Source organism: Lynx rufus, unplaced genomic scaffold (genome assembly GCF_022079265.1).
Source record: "Lynx rufus isolate CCGP_SWC_20201006 ecotype Redwood Valley unplaced genomic scaffold, mLynRuf1.p SCAF_3, whole genome shotgun sequence".
In the NCBI taxonomy this organism is placed as follows: domain Eukaryota; kingdom Metazoa; phylum Chordata; class Mammalia; order Carnivora; family Felidae; genus Lynx; species Lynx rufus.
In genome coordinates this window covers 30,494,044-30,508,464 of record NW_025814845.1, presented here as the reverse complement: position 1 = coordinate 30,508,464, position 14,421 = coordinate 30,494,044, and the positions used below count along the sequence as shown (strand labels likewise).

At 34.2% G+C, this 14,421-nt stretch overlaps 1 protein-coding gene across 1 annotated transcript in view; it reads right to left on the bottom strand.

Annotated features, from left to right (window-relative positions):
- Nucleotides 1–14,421, bottom strand: part of N4BP2 (NEDD4 binding protein 2) — an 88,228-nt gene that overhangs the window by 26,041 nt on the left and 47,766 nt on the right. Inside the window, exons 8-13 of the mRNA XM_047090729.1 lie at nucleotides 11,630–11,706; nucleotides 6,897–7,052; nucleotides 2,947–5,339; nucleotides 2,261–2,346; nucleotides 1,693–1,738; nucleotides 7–203 (exon numbers count right to left, since the gene is read on the bottom strand). Coding sequence (XP_046946685.1) covers nucleotides 7–203; nucleotides 1,693–1,738; nucleotides 2,261–2,346; nucleotides 2,947–5,339; nucleotides 6,897–7,052; nucleotides 11,630–11,706 — 2,955 coding nt within the window. The remainder of the gene's footprint in view (nucleotides 1–6; nucleotides 204–1,692; nucleotides 1,739–2,260; nucleotides 2,347–2,946; nucleotides 5,340–6,896; nucleotides 7,053–11,629; nucleotides 11,707–14,421) is intronic.

Sequence of the window (14,421 nt, the reverse complement as noted above, 5' to 3'; positions counted from 1 at the left end):
TCATACCAAATCATGTTTTTCCTGTAAGGCAATTTCTTCTGACATTATTTCTCTGAGTGACACTTTTTTAGTTTGAGTGTTCCAATGATCCAATAAGGGTAGCATTTCAGGTGCTGCTAAAGTCTTCAGTAATTTTTTGCCTGTTCTCTGAGATGACTTTTGTTCAGGATTATCAAGACCAATACTCCCAACCAGGGAAGGATCTACAAAAGCAGTATAAATAGTGTCAGACCCTCAACAATAAATATACAAATTAAGCATTACTCATTCTGTTACAACTACCTCAGAAAGACCAAAGAAACATGATTTTTTATTTCTAGCTTCTATAACGTAACTCTGAGGTTTCAAAATAGATAGTCACATAATTGCAAATGAGACATATGTATAAATGTAGAAACGTTTCAAATGAGCAAGGATGTGGGTATCATTGTAAATCAACTCAATACTTTCCACTTTTTCTAATATTTATTTTGAGAGAGAGAGAGTGAGAGAGAGAGAGAGCGCGCGCAAGAGCGAGTGTGTGCAGGCTGGAGGAGAGGTGCAGAGAGAGAGGAGAAAGAATCCCAAGCAGGCTCTGTGCTGTCAGCATGGATTGACAAAGGGCTCAATCCCAAGAACCGGGAGATCATGATCTGAGCTGAAATCAAGATCAAACCAACTGAGCTACCCAACTGCCCCCCCCAACTCCTTTTTTTTTTTTTTTTAATCACATCAACACAGAAAAAATGACACACACATACATTGGTAAACAAAGGGAGTTGTAGCCCGGTGGTAGTGACCAGCTAGAGTAGCTCTGGTCAGCTCTGCTCAGCCACTCCAAGGACTGAAAGGACCAATATTCTGGTAAACCTGCAACCCACTAGAGGCACACAACAAATAAATACTGAACAAATGATATATTCAACACAAGGAAGAAACTGAACATTCTAAGAAGTTCACAATAACAAGATTTAATGTATAATATTTCAGCATCTCTAAGGGTAGCAGCATATTTTATACATTGCTTTCCCAAAGAATAAAGAAACAGCAAATACTGCCATCCACATAAACTCTGATACCCTTCCAGTACCTCTAGCTCTCAAATAGCTTTAGCTCTTGAAGCTACAACTAAAGCACACCCAAAGAATCTTCAACCTGGAGTCCTAGTGTGAGGCGTATAAAAGAGGCATCTGAAGGAAACGTGCACAAAAGGAGGCCCATTAACAGGTCCGCCACCCTGCACTAATCACTGACAACACTACCTAAGAAGTTGTCTGGAATCAAATATTGTCAATTTGGCAGATGTTACAAAAGCAGGCTGACTTTTGTGCTCTAATAATATTAACATCAGTAAAAATTTTGAATAACCAAGTAACAACTGAATGATGCTCTCAATCAAACACATGAACATGTTAGTGCTCTCGAACCAGAACAAAATCTTAAACAGGCAATACCCTGACTATACATATTAGAGGACACCGCAGGTGGTCCACTGCACTCATGAAAGTTAATTACAGGTGCTTTTTAGTTCTTCTAGCTTTATTTTATTTCAATATTAAATGTTAAATATTTTGAAAGAACTTTAATTTCAAATCCAAATTCTTGGGTAACACATTTTGTGGCAGTATATTTAATAATGCATTAAAATTCGTACACATACACCAAGTTTCAACATCATGACAAGAACATTAGAAGTAAAAATATGTGTTTTACCTCGTGTAAACTTGCCAGAGGATACTTCTTCTTGTCTTTGTCGCTCCTAAACACAAATGCAGGACAGGGGATTGGCAAAGGAGGGTGCATTATAAAATAAGATTATATTATTTTTCTCTAGAAATCACTTCTCCTTGTAAAACTATCAATTGTCCTTGCCAAATCTAAGTAAAACAATAAAACTAGATAAGATTATGAAGTAGGACTATATTAATATATTTTTGCCACTTACAGAGCTCTTAGGCTGGTTTTGTTTTGTTTTTGTTTTTTTAGCAGTTTTTGAAATTTAATCAATCAGTGCTACAAGTCTTTAGAGTAAAAACTATTTATGATTTTTTCTCTTAAAAAAAGTCAATAATCATATTGAGCTCCATCATTAGTTATATAATTTGGCCCATCTGGAAATAATCAAAAATACTAGAAAGAGGAAAAATATCAGTAACCTATTTACTGATAAAAATTCATTCTCTCTCAAAGTCAAAATTCAATAGAAATCTTTCATACAATAGATTCTATTAAGAGCAAAGTGAACACAAAAGGAGCTCTTTATAAAAAGAAGCCTACCAACCATTACAGATTCTTTCCATTTCTCATGAATCACTTTAGCCAGATTCAGATCTATATGAACCACACAATCCTCAACTGTTAGAGACCCTTGTGAGGAGGGAAAAAAGAAAAGAAAATATAATCATTACTCATTATACATTTTGAGAAAACATACTCAACCACCTTATGCATCATAAAACTAATTCATATTATTACTAACCTGTATTTCTAGTTCTAAAGCTCCTAGAATAATTTTTTTATGTGCTATGTCACTGTTTTCACACTTCTTGGTGGGTGCAATTATACAATGCTTCATATATTTAAGTTATTCCTGTCCATCAGTTTGACTGAATATATTTAAGATATTCATTTCCATTAGTCAAGACTTTTCAAGAAGTGTGTTCTAAGAAATTAGTCTTGCCTTAAGTATATCTGGAGTAGCACCACAGATTCAAAAGGTTCAACTGTGCAAATAAGTGTGAGGTAAATACCCAGAAAACTTTCAACATATGCATGGGATGAACACAAACTCCATATAAATACTCTCTATTTCTTTAAATTACATTTTTTTGAAATACTCTGTAAACAAATGTGTCAAAAATAAGGTATATTTCAGTTAACATAGAACATAATTTCAAAATGGAGATAGAACCCTGAATCTGTTTCTATTCACACAAAGATACATATTTAGGTAATCTTTTTCTTTACCTGAATCAATACCAACAGGGCCAAATAATTCATTGAGCTGAAAAGCCAGCTCAGGAGGTAATGCCAATTCCAAACAGTCTATGGTCAGAGATTTGGCCATCATTGGCATGGGATTCAACATCTCAGTTTTATCTTCTTCACTAACTCCAGCTGACAAAGTACTCTCAGCCATTAGAATTTTTTCCATTTCCTGTTCATCTTCATTCATAAATTCTTCAGTGTTTGGAAATTTCACATAAGTCTTAGGAAGATTTTCATTTTTCTTTATTTCAAAAGAGTCAGTAAAATCAACTTCTTCATTTAACTCCAGATTTGAAGTGCTCGATACAGAGTTTAAAACATCAGACAAATTCAAAGAAGAATGTATACTGTCTCCAATCTCTGTGACTTCTAGGTTCTTCTCCATGTCCCTCACATCTTTAGCAGTAGTAGCTTTTAGAGTCCCTGGAAAAGGCTGCTTAATGTTATATAAACCTGGAAGTTCTGCCTGACTACCAGGAAGTACTTCATTAGTATTCTTCTTTAGATCTGTAGTGGCATTAGGAAATAAATCTGTTATGAATCCTGGTTTTTCAGTAGTGATAGCTCTTATTTCTGCCTGCTCTGAGTGTCCCTTTTCTGAATCACAGGTAGACTGCACATTAGTGTTACTGACAACAGTGCCATGGCCAAATTCTGGCACAGAAGAAATAGAATCCTCCAAGGTTCCTCTTTGGCTAATAATTTCCTTCAAATTTAATCCCAGAGAAAACGGCCCAATTTGTGCTTCGTCGTATGATTTTTGGATATTCTCAAATTCAGTATCCTCACATAATTTAGTTTCAGAGTCCAACAAAAGGCTTGTAGCCCAAATAATATCTTTGTTACACCTCTCATATAAGTCTTTTAGGGCTTCTAATGAAAAGGACCCAAAGAGTTTACAAAGAATGTTAAGATTTTCAGATTCATCAGCACTGGTGAGCTCACTTTCTTCAACATATGTGCTTTTATCATACATTACCCTATATGGAATTGTTTCTTGAATGTCTAATTTTGTGTTAATATTGAAAGCTTTTGGTTTAAATCCATCTAATCGTCCGGTTAATACTCTCACAGAATCTGAAACACTAATTTTATTCTTTTCTATTTTCCATAAGAGAGCAAAATCCTGTGGTTCAGTCTGGGTACACATGCCTTCTTCTATTCCAGGGACTTTCTTAAGTTTTCCGTCTGGAAATTCTGCTAAAGTTTGTGGTCCTACTACTCCAGGAATAGTTGGCCCACTATTGGTAAAAGTAAGAGACAATGTGTTTTTTCTATGAATCTTTTTACTTGGACAAGTTTTATTCTCACAGGCCATTTCACTGGATAGCGATTCAGAACTTCCTAGAGTAGAACTGGAACTACCCAGTGTTTTTAGTTCTTCAGGGCTTGTGCCCCAACAGGCCTCATGTGCTGTGTAGAAGGCTATTTCATTCAAACTGTCATTAGTTCCAAATTCTAGGTTGGGTTCCTTTAAGCTGTCTTTTGGCATTCTTGATCTGTGCTCTCTCTGAGCTAAAGAATCAGATGAAGGCCAGTCACCCACAATGCTGAATGATTGTTTTTCAGTATTTTTATACAGATCAAACTGAGAGTGACTGAAAGATTCTGAAGCATCATCATACTGTGATTTCTTGTCCTCCTCTGTACTTTCAAGTGGAGATTCTCGCTGCTGGATGTGATCAATATTCACAGATAGACTATTATCTAATACTTTGCGTGTCTGAGGGCGATTATACTTCTTGTCACTTTGTACAGATGAAGTTTTTTCAGTTTTTCGGTTCCTTTTTGTCCTCTGACCAATAGTCTTATCAACTGGCCAATCACCAACAAAATTTGATAGCTCATGTCTTGGGAACTTTTCCAAAGCTGATTTGCTTTTTGGTTTTCCAAAGGCTTTTTTCTTTACCATGGCTCTTTCTTCCAATATTTCACCAGGTGAAGATTTTTCATTTTGAAATGGTATAGTATTTGAAAGATCATAGTCTTGATTATTTTCACCATAGCAAATACTTGGTGACACTCTCTCTACAAAACTATCAGCATCAGTTTTACTATATTCTTTTTCAGAAGCCATTTCTACTTGCTCTTCTTTCTCACTTTTTTCTGTTGCTTGTCCTTTGCTTTCAGAATCAGAAAAATACATGTCTGAAACTTCCTGAATGAAAGCACTCTGAATGTTAGGATTCATACCACTTATTTCTCTTCTTCCTTTGTTTAAATCTGCATTAGACAGATATGTAACATTCTCAGGTAATACAGTTTCTTTGGTCCCTTCAAGTTTCTTCACTTCAGTTAACTCTAGATGCTTCAAAGATGAGGATAAAACATTTTCTTCTTTTTCAGAGGTAATATCTTCATTGTCTCTTGGGCTGTAAGATTTTTTTTACAGTATTATAAGGAAGTCTCTTAATGTTGCTATTAACATTATGATTTAAATTAAAAAAGCATTTCACTGAAAGACAAGACACTTAACATTTCTTCTAAAACTTCTATAAATAAACTACATTAATTAAAATTATAAAAGCTAATCGTGATCTTTTCCTAGTACATTATGAACACATCCTTTCATTGTAACCCTAACACCTAACACAATGCTTGGCATATAGGAAGCACTCAAACTTTTTTCGAATAAAAAACATGAGATTTTCAGTTAAGGTGTTCATATGCATTAAATATTAAAGGTTCTAAATTTGTTCCCAGAAGAGGACACCTGGCTTCTCTCAGAACCATTTAAGCTTAATATGTGTGAAACTAGGTCTGCCTCTATTAACATCTGTCATTTGCTACAGAGGAAAATACTTAAGCTTCATTTACAAAGTCACGAAGAGTCAACATGATTTGCACAACTAAGAGAAATGAGAGAAAGGGAGGAGAGCTGTCATTTGAAATGTCACCTGCTAAATTTTTAAAACCATCCTCAATGTTAATTTCAGACTCAACAGCACTTTTGCCTAATCATTACACTTTCAACTTCAATACTTTTTCCTTAGTCAATTTATCAACTCATCTTCCTTTCTTTCTTTATTCCAGGAGCTCTCAAAGTCCCACCTCTCTCATGAAGCTTCCTAAGTGAAATCACATCTAACACTGAGTTTTCTACATGCCAGATGCTATTCTAAGTCCCTTTTAAGTACTAATTCATAATCCTTATGAAATTCTTATGAACAAAGTGTTATGATTGCCATTTTAGAAATGAAGAGCTGAAGTATAGAGAGATTCTATAATTTGTCAAAGATTACAAAGCCTTGGAATTTGAAGCCAGGAAACAGATCAGGAGCCATGCTCTAAACCACTTTGCAACACTGCTCCTCAATAAAAGAGCATTTATGAATTTTCTATTCCCATCTCCTTTTTTAATAGAGTTTCACCAGCCCTTATCATCAAAAAATATGGGCGATTTAGACTTCTATCTATATTTAAGGTTATTCTTTAACTCACCTACTTATTCAATTGTTTATATGTCCTAAATGTTTAACAGAATCAGTACCATGCTGGATTGCAAACTTTCAAAAGGCTATGACTTGTATTACTTATTCAAAGCATTTCATTAGTAATCAATTTTTATAATACTAACTTGAAAGAGTATTTTCACTAATACCTAAAGAAACACAAAATAATGACAGGCGATAACCAATAAATATTGGAATAGTGGGAAGTTACACAAAGAAAGCAGGAGTATTCACAGTATAAACATGGACCCACAAAACCCTGAGGACCCACAAAATCCCATGTCATTGCTTACATAAATTTACTTCTCTTGCTAACCATATACATCTTGTTTCAGGTAAGACAATGATCTAAACTCAACAAATAACAAACATCTATTTTTATTTTTAAAGTTATTTGGCAGTGATTTCACAAGCTACAAAATTATTTTTTAAATTATATTTCAAATTGAATTTTTGTACACAGGGACTTTAACCTACCTAGTACTTCTGTCCTCACAAGAATATGCACACAACTCAATACGTTCAATTTTCTCTGGAACTGAAGAACTCATGATTATTGGCACTGAAACAAAACGCTGATAGTGTTCCAACATTCTTGTTATTTTTTCTTTGCTTACCCCATGAATATTACGCCTAAAAATTCCAGGGCAGAAAAGGGTAGAAGAAATATTGGTAATTAAAGTTTTAAAAAAATGGAACACATAACACCAAGAAAAACAATGATATATTTTTCATTTTTTTTAACGTATACAAAATAATGCTCTATTTCTAATATGTAAAAATATCTAAGCTGGTTTGTCATGACACAATATATACAGACTCTAATTTTCATCTTATTCAAGATGTCTTAAATAACCATTTTTTAAATCATTCCATATAATCTTTTCCAAACATCTTTTGTGAACTTGGAAAAAAACAACAGATCCTAATAACTTTAAAAGAAGCTATTCTCAAGCTCTGCAAAAAAAACTTCGTAAGAGTATGACCATTACTTCAAGACTTTAATCATTAACTAGTAAGTAAAAAAAATTCTACTAGTCTTCCACTTAGGCCACTATGGCAGACTAGATGTCCAAAGGGCCCTCCTGTTACAATAAAACTGAATCCCAAGTCAATTTAAGCACATGTATATTTGAATACATTTTAAGTTCAAGCAAAGAAAAAAAATTCCTTGTATCTGAAGTCTCTGGATATCCAAATATGAAATTTGTTGTATTTGTGCTTTCACTCATGGTAGCTTATTTCTTTATTTTTATGAACTCATATTCCGTTGAACCTAATATTAAAGGATCCTTAGGCCTTAAACTGGGGGTGCTTTCCTTCATACAACGTCTGGATTTGCATCTGCCAGGAGGCCAGATGGTATGCTTTAGTCTCTCAAGGATCTTAATCTTCATGAAAACATCTCAGTTGCAACACTCCTATCTTGGGTTGGATCCAAGGCTCAGTGTCTGGATCCCAGGGCTAAAATTAGTATTTGCCATGCTGGCAAATCTGGCTTTCATATTTACCTACCTCAATCTTGTCTGGTTTCAGATCACAGAGAAGCAGAGATAGAAAATATGAAAGAGAAGTTAAGAGACATAGACATAGAGAACAGAACAAAAAGGCAGTATACATCTAATCCAAGTCCCAGAAAGAGAGTACATGGGACAGAAGCAATTTAAAGAAAAATGGCTGAGAATTTTCCAGAACTGATCAAAGACACAAATCCCCTGATCTCTGAAGCCCAACAAATCCCAAACAAGATAAATAAGGAATCCACTAGAAACACGGTGCTGAAGCTGTCATTCACCAAAGGTAAAGAGATGATGTTGAAAGTAACCAGAAATTAAAGAAAGAAAGAAAGAAAGAAAGAAAGAAAAAAAAAAAACCTAGTTACTGACAAAGAAACCAAGTATTAGAATCACAGCTGACTTAACAGTAATGGAAGGCAAAAGAGAATTAAACGTTATCTTCAATAACAGAAACTGTCAATCTAGAATCTATACACCCAGTGAAAGTATCTTACAAGAATGAAGGCAATAAAAGAATTTTCAGATTAAAAAAAAAATGAGTTTGACATGAAACAGAACTATACTGTAAAGAAATTCCTAAAAGATGAATGTCAGACAGAAGGAAATTCCCAGGTGAAAGATCTATGATGCAAGAAAAATTAAGGACAAAGCAATAACCGTATGAGTGAAAACACACATTGTCTGTACACTGTACAATCATAGCACGTAAGTTGGAAGGCAGGTAAGTATCAGAATTAAAATGTTTGAAAATATTTTTATTTTTGAGAAGGCTAAGAAAATGGTTTAACCTTAAATTTAAAGTTTGCATGATAAAAGTTTTAATGTAACCATTAAAAGGATAAAAATAGTGTATATAATTTCCAAATTAATAGAGAAAGAAAAAATAAATAAGAAATTTGCATTCAGTGAAAAAAAAAATCCAAAATAAGGCATAATAGGAGGGAAAGAAGTCAAATATATAATTTTCTGCGATAGGAGAAAAACAATCACAGGAATGGTGAGATAAAGAGAAAGTGCAGAGTGAGACAGTAAGAACCAAGACCAATTATATGAATAACCAAAATAACTATAAAAGAACTAAGGTTAGCAACAAAAAGCCAAAGATGGACAGAGGTTTTCTGAAAACCTAATCATACTAGTTATAAGAGATATGCCTAAATGTAAAGACACTGAAAAGTTCAAAAGTAAAAGTATGGAAAAAGAAATAACACTCAAATCCTAAAAGGAAGCTGGTGTAGTTCTATTAATATTAGACAAATTAGACTTTATAACTAAAATTAACATGAAGGATAAAAGAAAATCACTTGACAAGGATAAATGGTTCAATTAGACAGATATAAAAATTTTAAGCTTCTAAGCACTTTAAAAAATATCCTCAGAATAAAGTGAAAATAGGCAGAATTATATAAGAAGAAATGAACATACTCAACATAACAGAGAGAGAGTTCAGCACACCCTCTCATGCAGATTTCCTTATTCCTCCCTTAAACATTAATCCATCAAGCAAATTTTTTTAAAAAGATGTGAGCAACAGAATAGGCATGATTTAATAATATATTAACATACTATAACATACTATATATAACAAAGCATATATTTTTATCAAGCAAACAGGAAACATTTATAAAACACTGACAATATACTAGGTCACAAAATGTATCTTTTATACTATCAGAGAATTAATAATCACACAAATCGTACAATCTTACCTACTACAGTTAAACTGAAAATGAATTTTTTAAAAAACATGAATTTAAAAATAACCTTTTCAGAAATTTTAAAACATAATTCTAAATAACCCAAGAGTTAAAAAGTAAAATTAATCAAAATGCAAATAAGGGAGTAAATGATAAAAAGAAAGTATTCTATATTAAAATTCTAGGAGCATTAAACATAGTACCTAGGGAAATTCATAGCATCAAATGCTCATATAAAATAACCTAAATTTTCAAATGAAATCTTATAAAAATAACAGAATAAACAAAATAGATTTTTTTTTAATTTTTTTTTCAACGTTTTTTATTTATTTTTGGGACAGAGAGAGACAGAGCATGAACGGGGGAGGGGCAGAGAGAGAGGGAGACACAGCATCGGAAACAGGCTCCAGGCTCCGAGCCATCAGCCCAGAGCCTGACGCGGGGCTCGAACTCCCGGACCGCGAGATCGTGACCTGGCTGAAGTCGGACGCTTATCCAGGCGCCCCAAAATAGATTTTTTTAAAAAGCAAACGAAGTAGAATAAAAGAGAAGCAGAAGTGAATTGAACATAAAACAAACTTATAATAGAAAGATTAAGCAAGCAAAGTGATGTTTATTTGAAAAGGCTAATAAAAAATCTGATCTCTGGTGAGAATAATCAAGAAAAAAAGAAGACACACATAAATACATTCAGATTAAAAAGAGGAACGTAAGTATGGATGCAGCAGAAATGTAAAGGTAAGAGAATACTATAATTATTTTAATAAAGTCTAAATAAATTTGAAAACTTTGGTGTAATGACAAATTCTAACTGAACCTTCTTACAAAGAAATCACCAGATCCAGGCAGTTTCATAAGTAAATTCTATCAAACTTTCAAACTCACATAAACTCAGAAAAGAGAAACAGAAGAAACACCTTCTAATTAATTTTATCAACCCAAAACCATGATATCAAAACCAGGCAAAGAAAGGGCAAGGAAGAAAAAATTACTGGTCACTCATTTATACAGATGCAAAAATCCTTAACAAAATATTAAAAAACCAAATCTAGTAATGTATCAAAAGCATATAAAAAGGAATGGAAGTACTGATACATGTTACAATAGGGATAAAACCTTGAAACATTATGCTAAGTGAAAGATGTCAGACACAAAAGGCCACATATTGTATGATTCCATTTATGGGCAATGTCCAGAACAGGTAAATCCACAGAGACAGAAAAGCAAATTAACATTTGCCAAAGGAAAGGGAGAATTGGGAGTGACTAATAGCAGGTACAGGGTTTCTTTGTGAGGTGATGGAAATGTTCACTAATCACAGAGTGGTGATGGTTGCACAACATTATGAATACAGTAAAATTAGGTTACCCTTTAGTTAGCATTAAAATTAGTTAAAATTACCAAGAAGAAAATACCCTGACCAAACTCCAGTTATGCCTATCTCTAAGGGAATACAGAGCACAAAGCAAAACACATGATGTGTCCATGTCGTAGGGTAACATTTTTATTCAAGTCAAACAATCACATAAAAAAGCATAAGTTTTGGGAGACGGGCAAGGAGAGGGGAGGGTAGTGCAATACTTGGATAGTTGGACATCTGCTACCTTTTCCACCTATACCTCCCTCACTTCCTTTCAGTATTCTAAGTCACCAGGCAGCTACAATGATTTACTCCTCCCATAGCACAAGGTTCAGGTATGCCAATCCCCAGGGTCTATTCTAATTTCAAATATTGACATTATATTATTAATAAGCAATAAAGTACTGACTATATAAGACAATTGTAATTCTTCTGTTAATTAACTCAGTATTAGGAATAAGATACAAACTCTTCAAAAACTGAAAAAGAAAGTCTATAGGAAATACAAAATTTGTTACAAAAGCTGCAATCCAATCTATTTTGTTTCATTGATTATTTATCGAGAGAAAAAATCTAGATGGACTTTCTATCACTGCCATAAAATTAAAAATGTGTTAGATGGTCTCTACATTTTACCTTGCAAGTTCCTTTGGTTTGAACTTCCACCATGTGTCCGGTTCCCGGAAAAGAACTTTATATTTATGTTTTTGAGACTATGTACAAAAAAGACAAATGTATTTAAAAATAATTACTTCCATGAAATTAAAGGAATTGTTTCCAAATTCATAGCATGTTAACTGAAAGAACCTAAAGATTATCTAATTGTGATGGGTTTGTTAAATCGGCAAAATGCACAATCTCATTGACCCGGCAATTAACTTCCAGAAATTTATGCTACTAATAAATTATTATATGACTGCAAATACACACACACACACACACACACACACACACACACACACACACCCCTAAGATATCCAGTTCATTATTATTTGTAATAGCAAAAGGAGACAACACAGTGACTATTAATATGCAACTGGCTAAATAAATGAAGGTACAACCAAACAATGAAAATACATACAGAAATTTTGAAAGTTCTATATGTGTTAAAAAGAAAAGGCCCCAATATAAACTGTTAAGAAAGATACATAATTTTCACTTGGGTAAAAAAGAATTAATCACACATTTTTACACAATATAGAAAACTTCTGGAAAGATTCTAAAAAATACTATTAAAAGCATCTACCTCAAAGGAGTAGGACTTTTTGGCACTCTTTTTTATAATTTGAATATTTATCATACATACATTACTTTTATAATTTTGAAGCTATTTCAAATAATAGCTCATTCAATTTTTCAAAACTCTAATAGGACCATTATCTAAAAGCTATGCCCTACACTTCTGCACTAGATCCAATCTCCTCTCTCCACCTCAAGAATAACCAAGTTCAGCAATTCTCCCCTCTGAGTTATCATCAATTTTTCCCTCCATCTTGAATCAATCTTATCACATTCAATTATTTCTCCCATCTTACTCTTAATCCCCTTTCCTCTGCCAGCTCCCCATTTTCCTGCTTCCCTTTGCAGGAAAATGCCTTCAAAAGAATTACTACACTCTATCTCCAATTCCTCTCATCACTTCTCTTAAACCCACTCCAATTGGCTACTCCACTGAAACTGCCCATCAAGACCACAAATTACCTCCACATTGAAAAATGCTACAGTTAATTCTCAGTCCTCTCCTACTTGACTCTCAGCAGCATTTATCACAGCTCACCACTTCCTTCTCCCGACACTTTGTTCCTGCATACTTGCTTTTCCTCTAGCTCCACTAAAATGTGTCCTCAGTCTTTTTTGCTAGTCCTTCTTTTCCACCCACAACTCTTCCCACAGTGGAATGCTTAGTCCTTGACTTAGTCCTTGGTCCTCTATTCTTAATCTATACTCACTTCTTTAGTAATATCATCCCATTCCTTGGCTTTGAATATCACCCATATGTTAATGACTCTAATACCTATTTTTAGCTCAGAATTCACTCCTGACCTCTGGACTCGTAGATCCAACTACCTATTCACCAAACTTAACATATTCAAACCTAAACTTTTGAAATCCATTACTCCAAAACTATTCTATCTAAACCCTTTGCCATCATTCTCGGCTCATGGCAACCTCCAACTACACAGGCCAAAAACCAACCCTAATGTCACACTGAACTCCTCTCTTTCACATCCATATCAATCCAACAAGAAATTCAGTTGGTTTTACTTTCAAAAATATATCCAGAATCTAATCACTACTCATCATCACTTTCACTGCCACCATGTTGGTCTAAGCTATATGATCTCTCACATTAATTACAACTACAGCCCTCTAACTAGTCTCTCTGCTTCCATGCTTGCCACTCCAGCCCCAACCCCAAGTCTATTCTCAGCACTGGGCTACAGCAATCCTGTTAAGTGTCATGGATCACGTCACTACTCTGCTTAAAACCTGGTTATGGACTGAATGTTTGTGTCCCTACAAACCTCACTCACCCCATGTGACTCTATTTGGAGATAGGGCCTTTATGGAAGTAATCAAGATTAAATGAGGATATCAGGGTAAGGCTCTGATCTGATAGGATTAGTATGCATACAAGAAGATACACCAAAGAACTCACTATATACAATAAGAGAACATGCAAGAAGGCAGCCATGTGCAAGCCCAGAAAACAACTCTCACCCAGAGAACTATGCCATATCTTGATCTGGGATTTCTAGCCTCCAGAACTGTGAAAAAAAAAAACCAAACTACTTTTGTTGTTTCAGACACCCAATCGTGGTATCTTACTATGACAGCCTGAGCAGATTAATACATCTTCCATGTCACTCACGGTAAAATCTAAAATTCTTACAGTGATCTATGAGCCCTTATATAATCTGCCCTACCATCTCCACAACCACCATTACATCTCTGACCTCATCTCCCACTACTGATCCCCTCCCCCTTAGTTTTATGACAAGATGCCAAAAGTACTCACTGCTATTTTCTGCCATTCTGACAGAAAAGTCCCAAAATCAACCAAGACACCACAGTAGGAAGTGACATAATACCCTGTAATGACTCTATTCACTTCTATCTCCTCACCTCAATACCAAATTTCATACACTTTATTCAGGGCCTGGCAACAGCCCTGGTCTCTAATGACCTAAAGGAGTGTCATATAGCTCTCAGGATCAAATTAATTTTAAATGCATACACAGAGAGAGAAAAAAAGAGACTGAATTTAAAGACTTCTCCAACTCCCATATCAATAGGTAAATCTTAATAATGTTACATTAATTGGGATGATTCTGATTTACCTTAAGCTATATGATAACTCACAAGGGAAACTACATATGTATATGTATATACATATATACACATAACTACATATATACGTGTATATA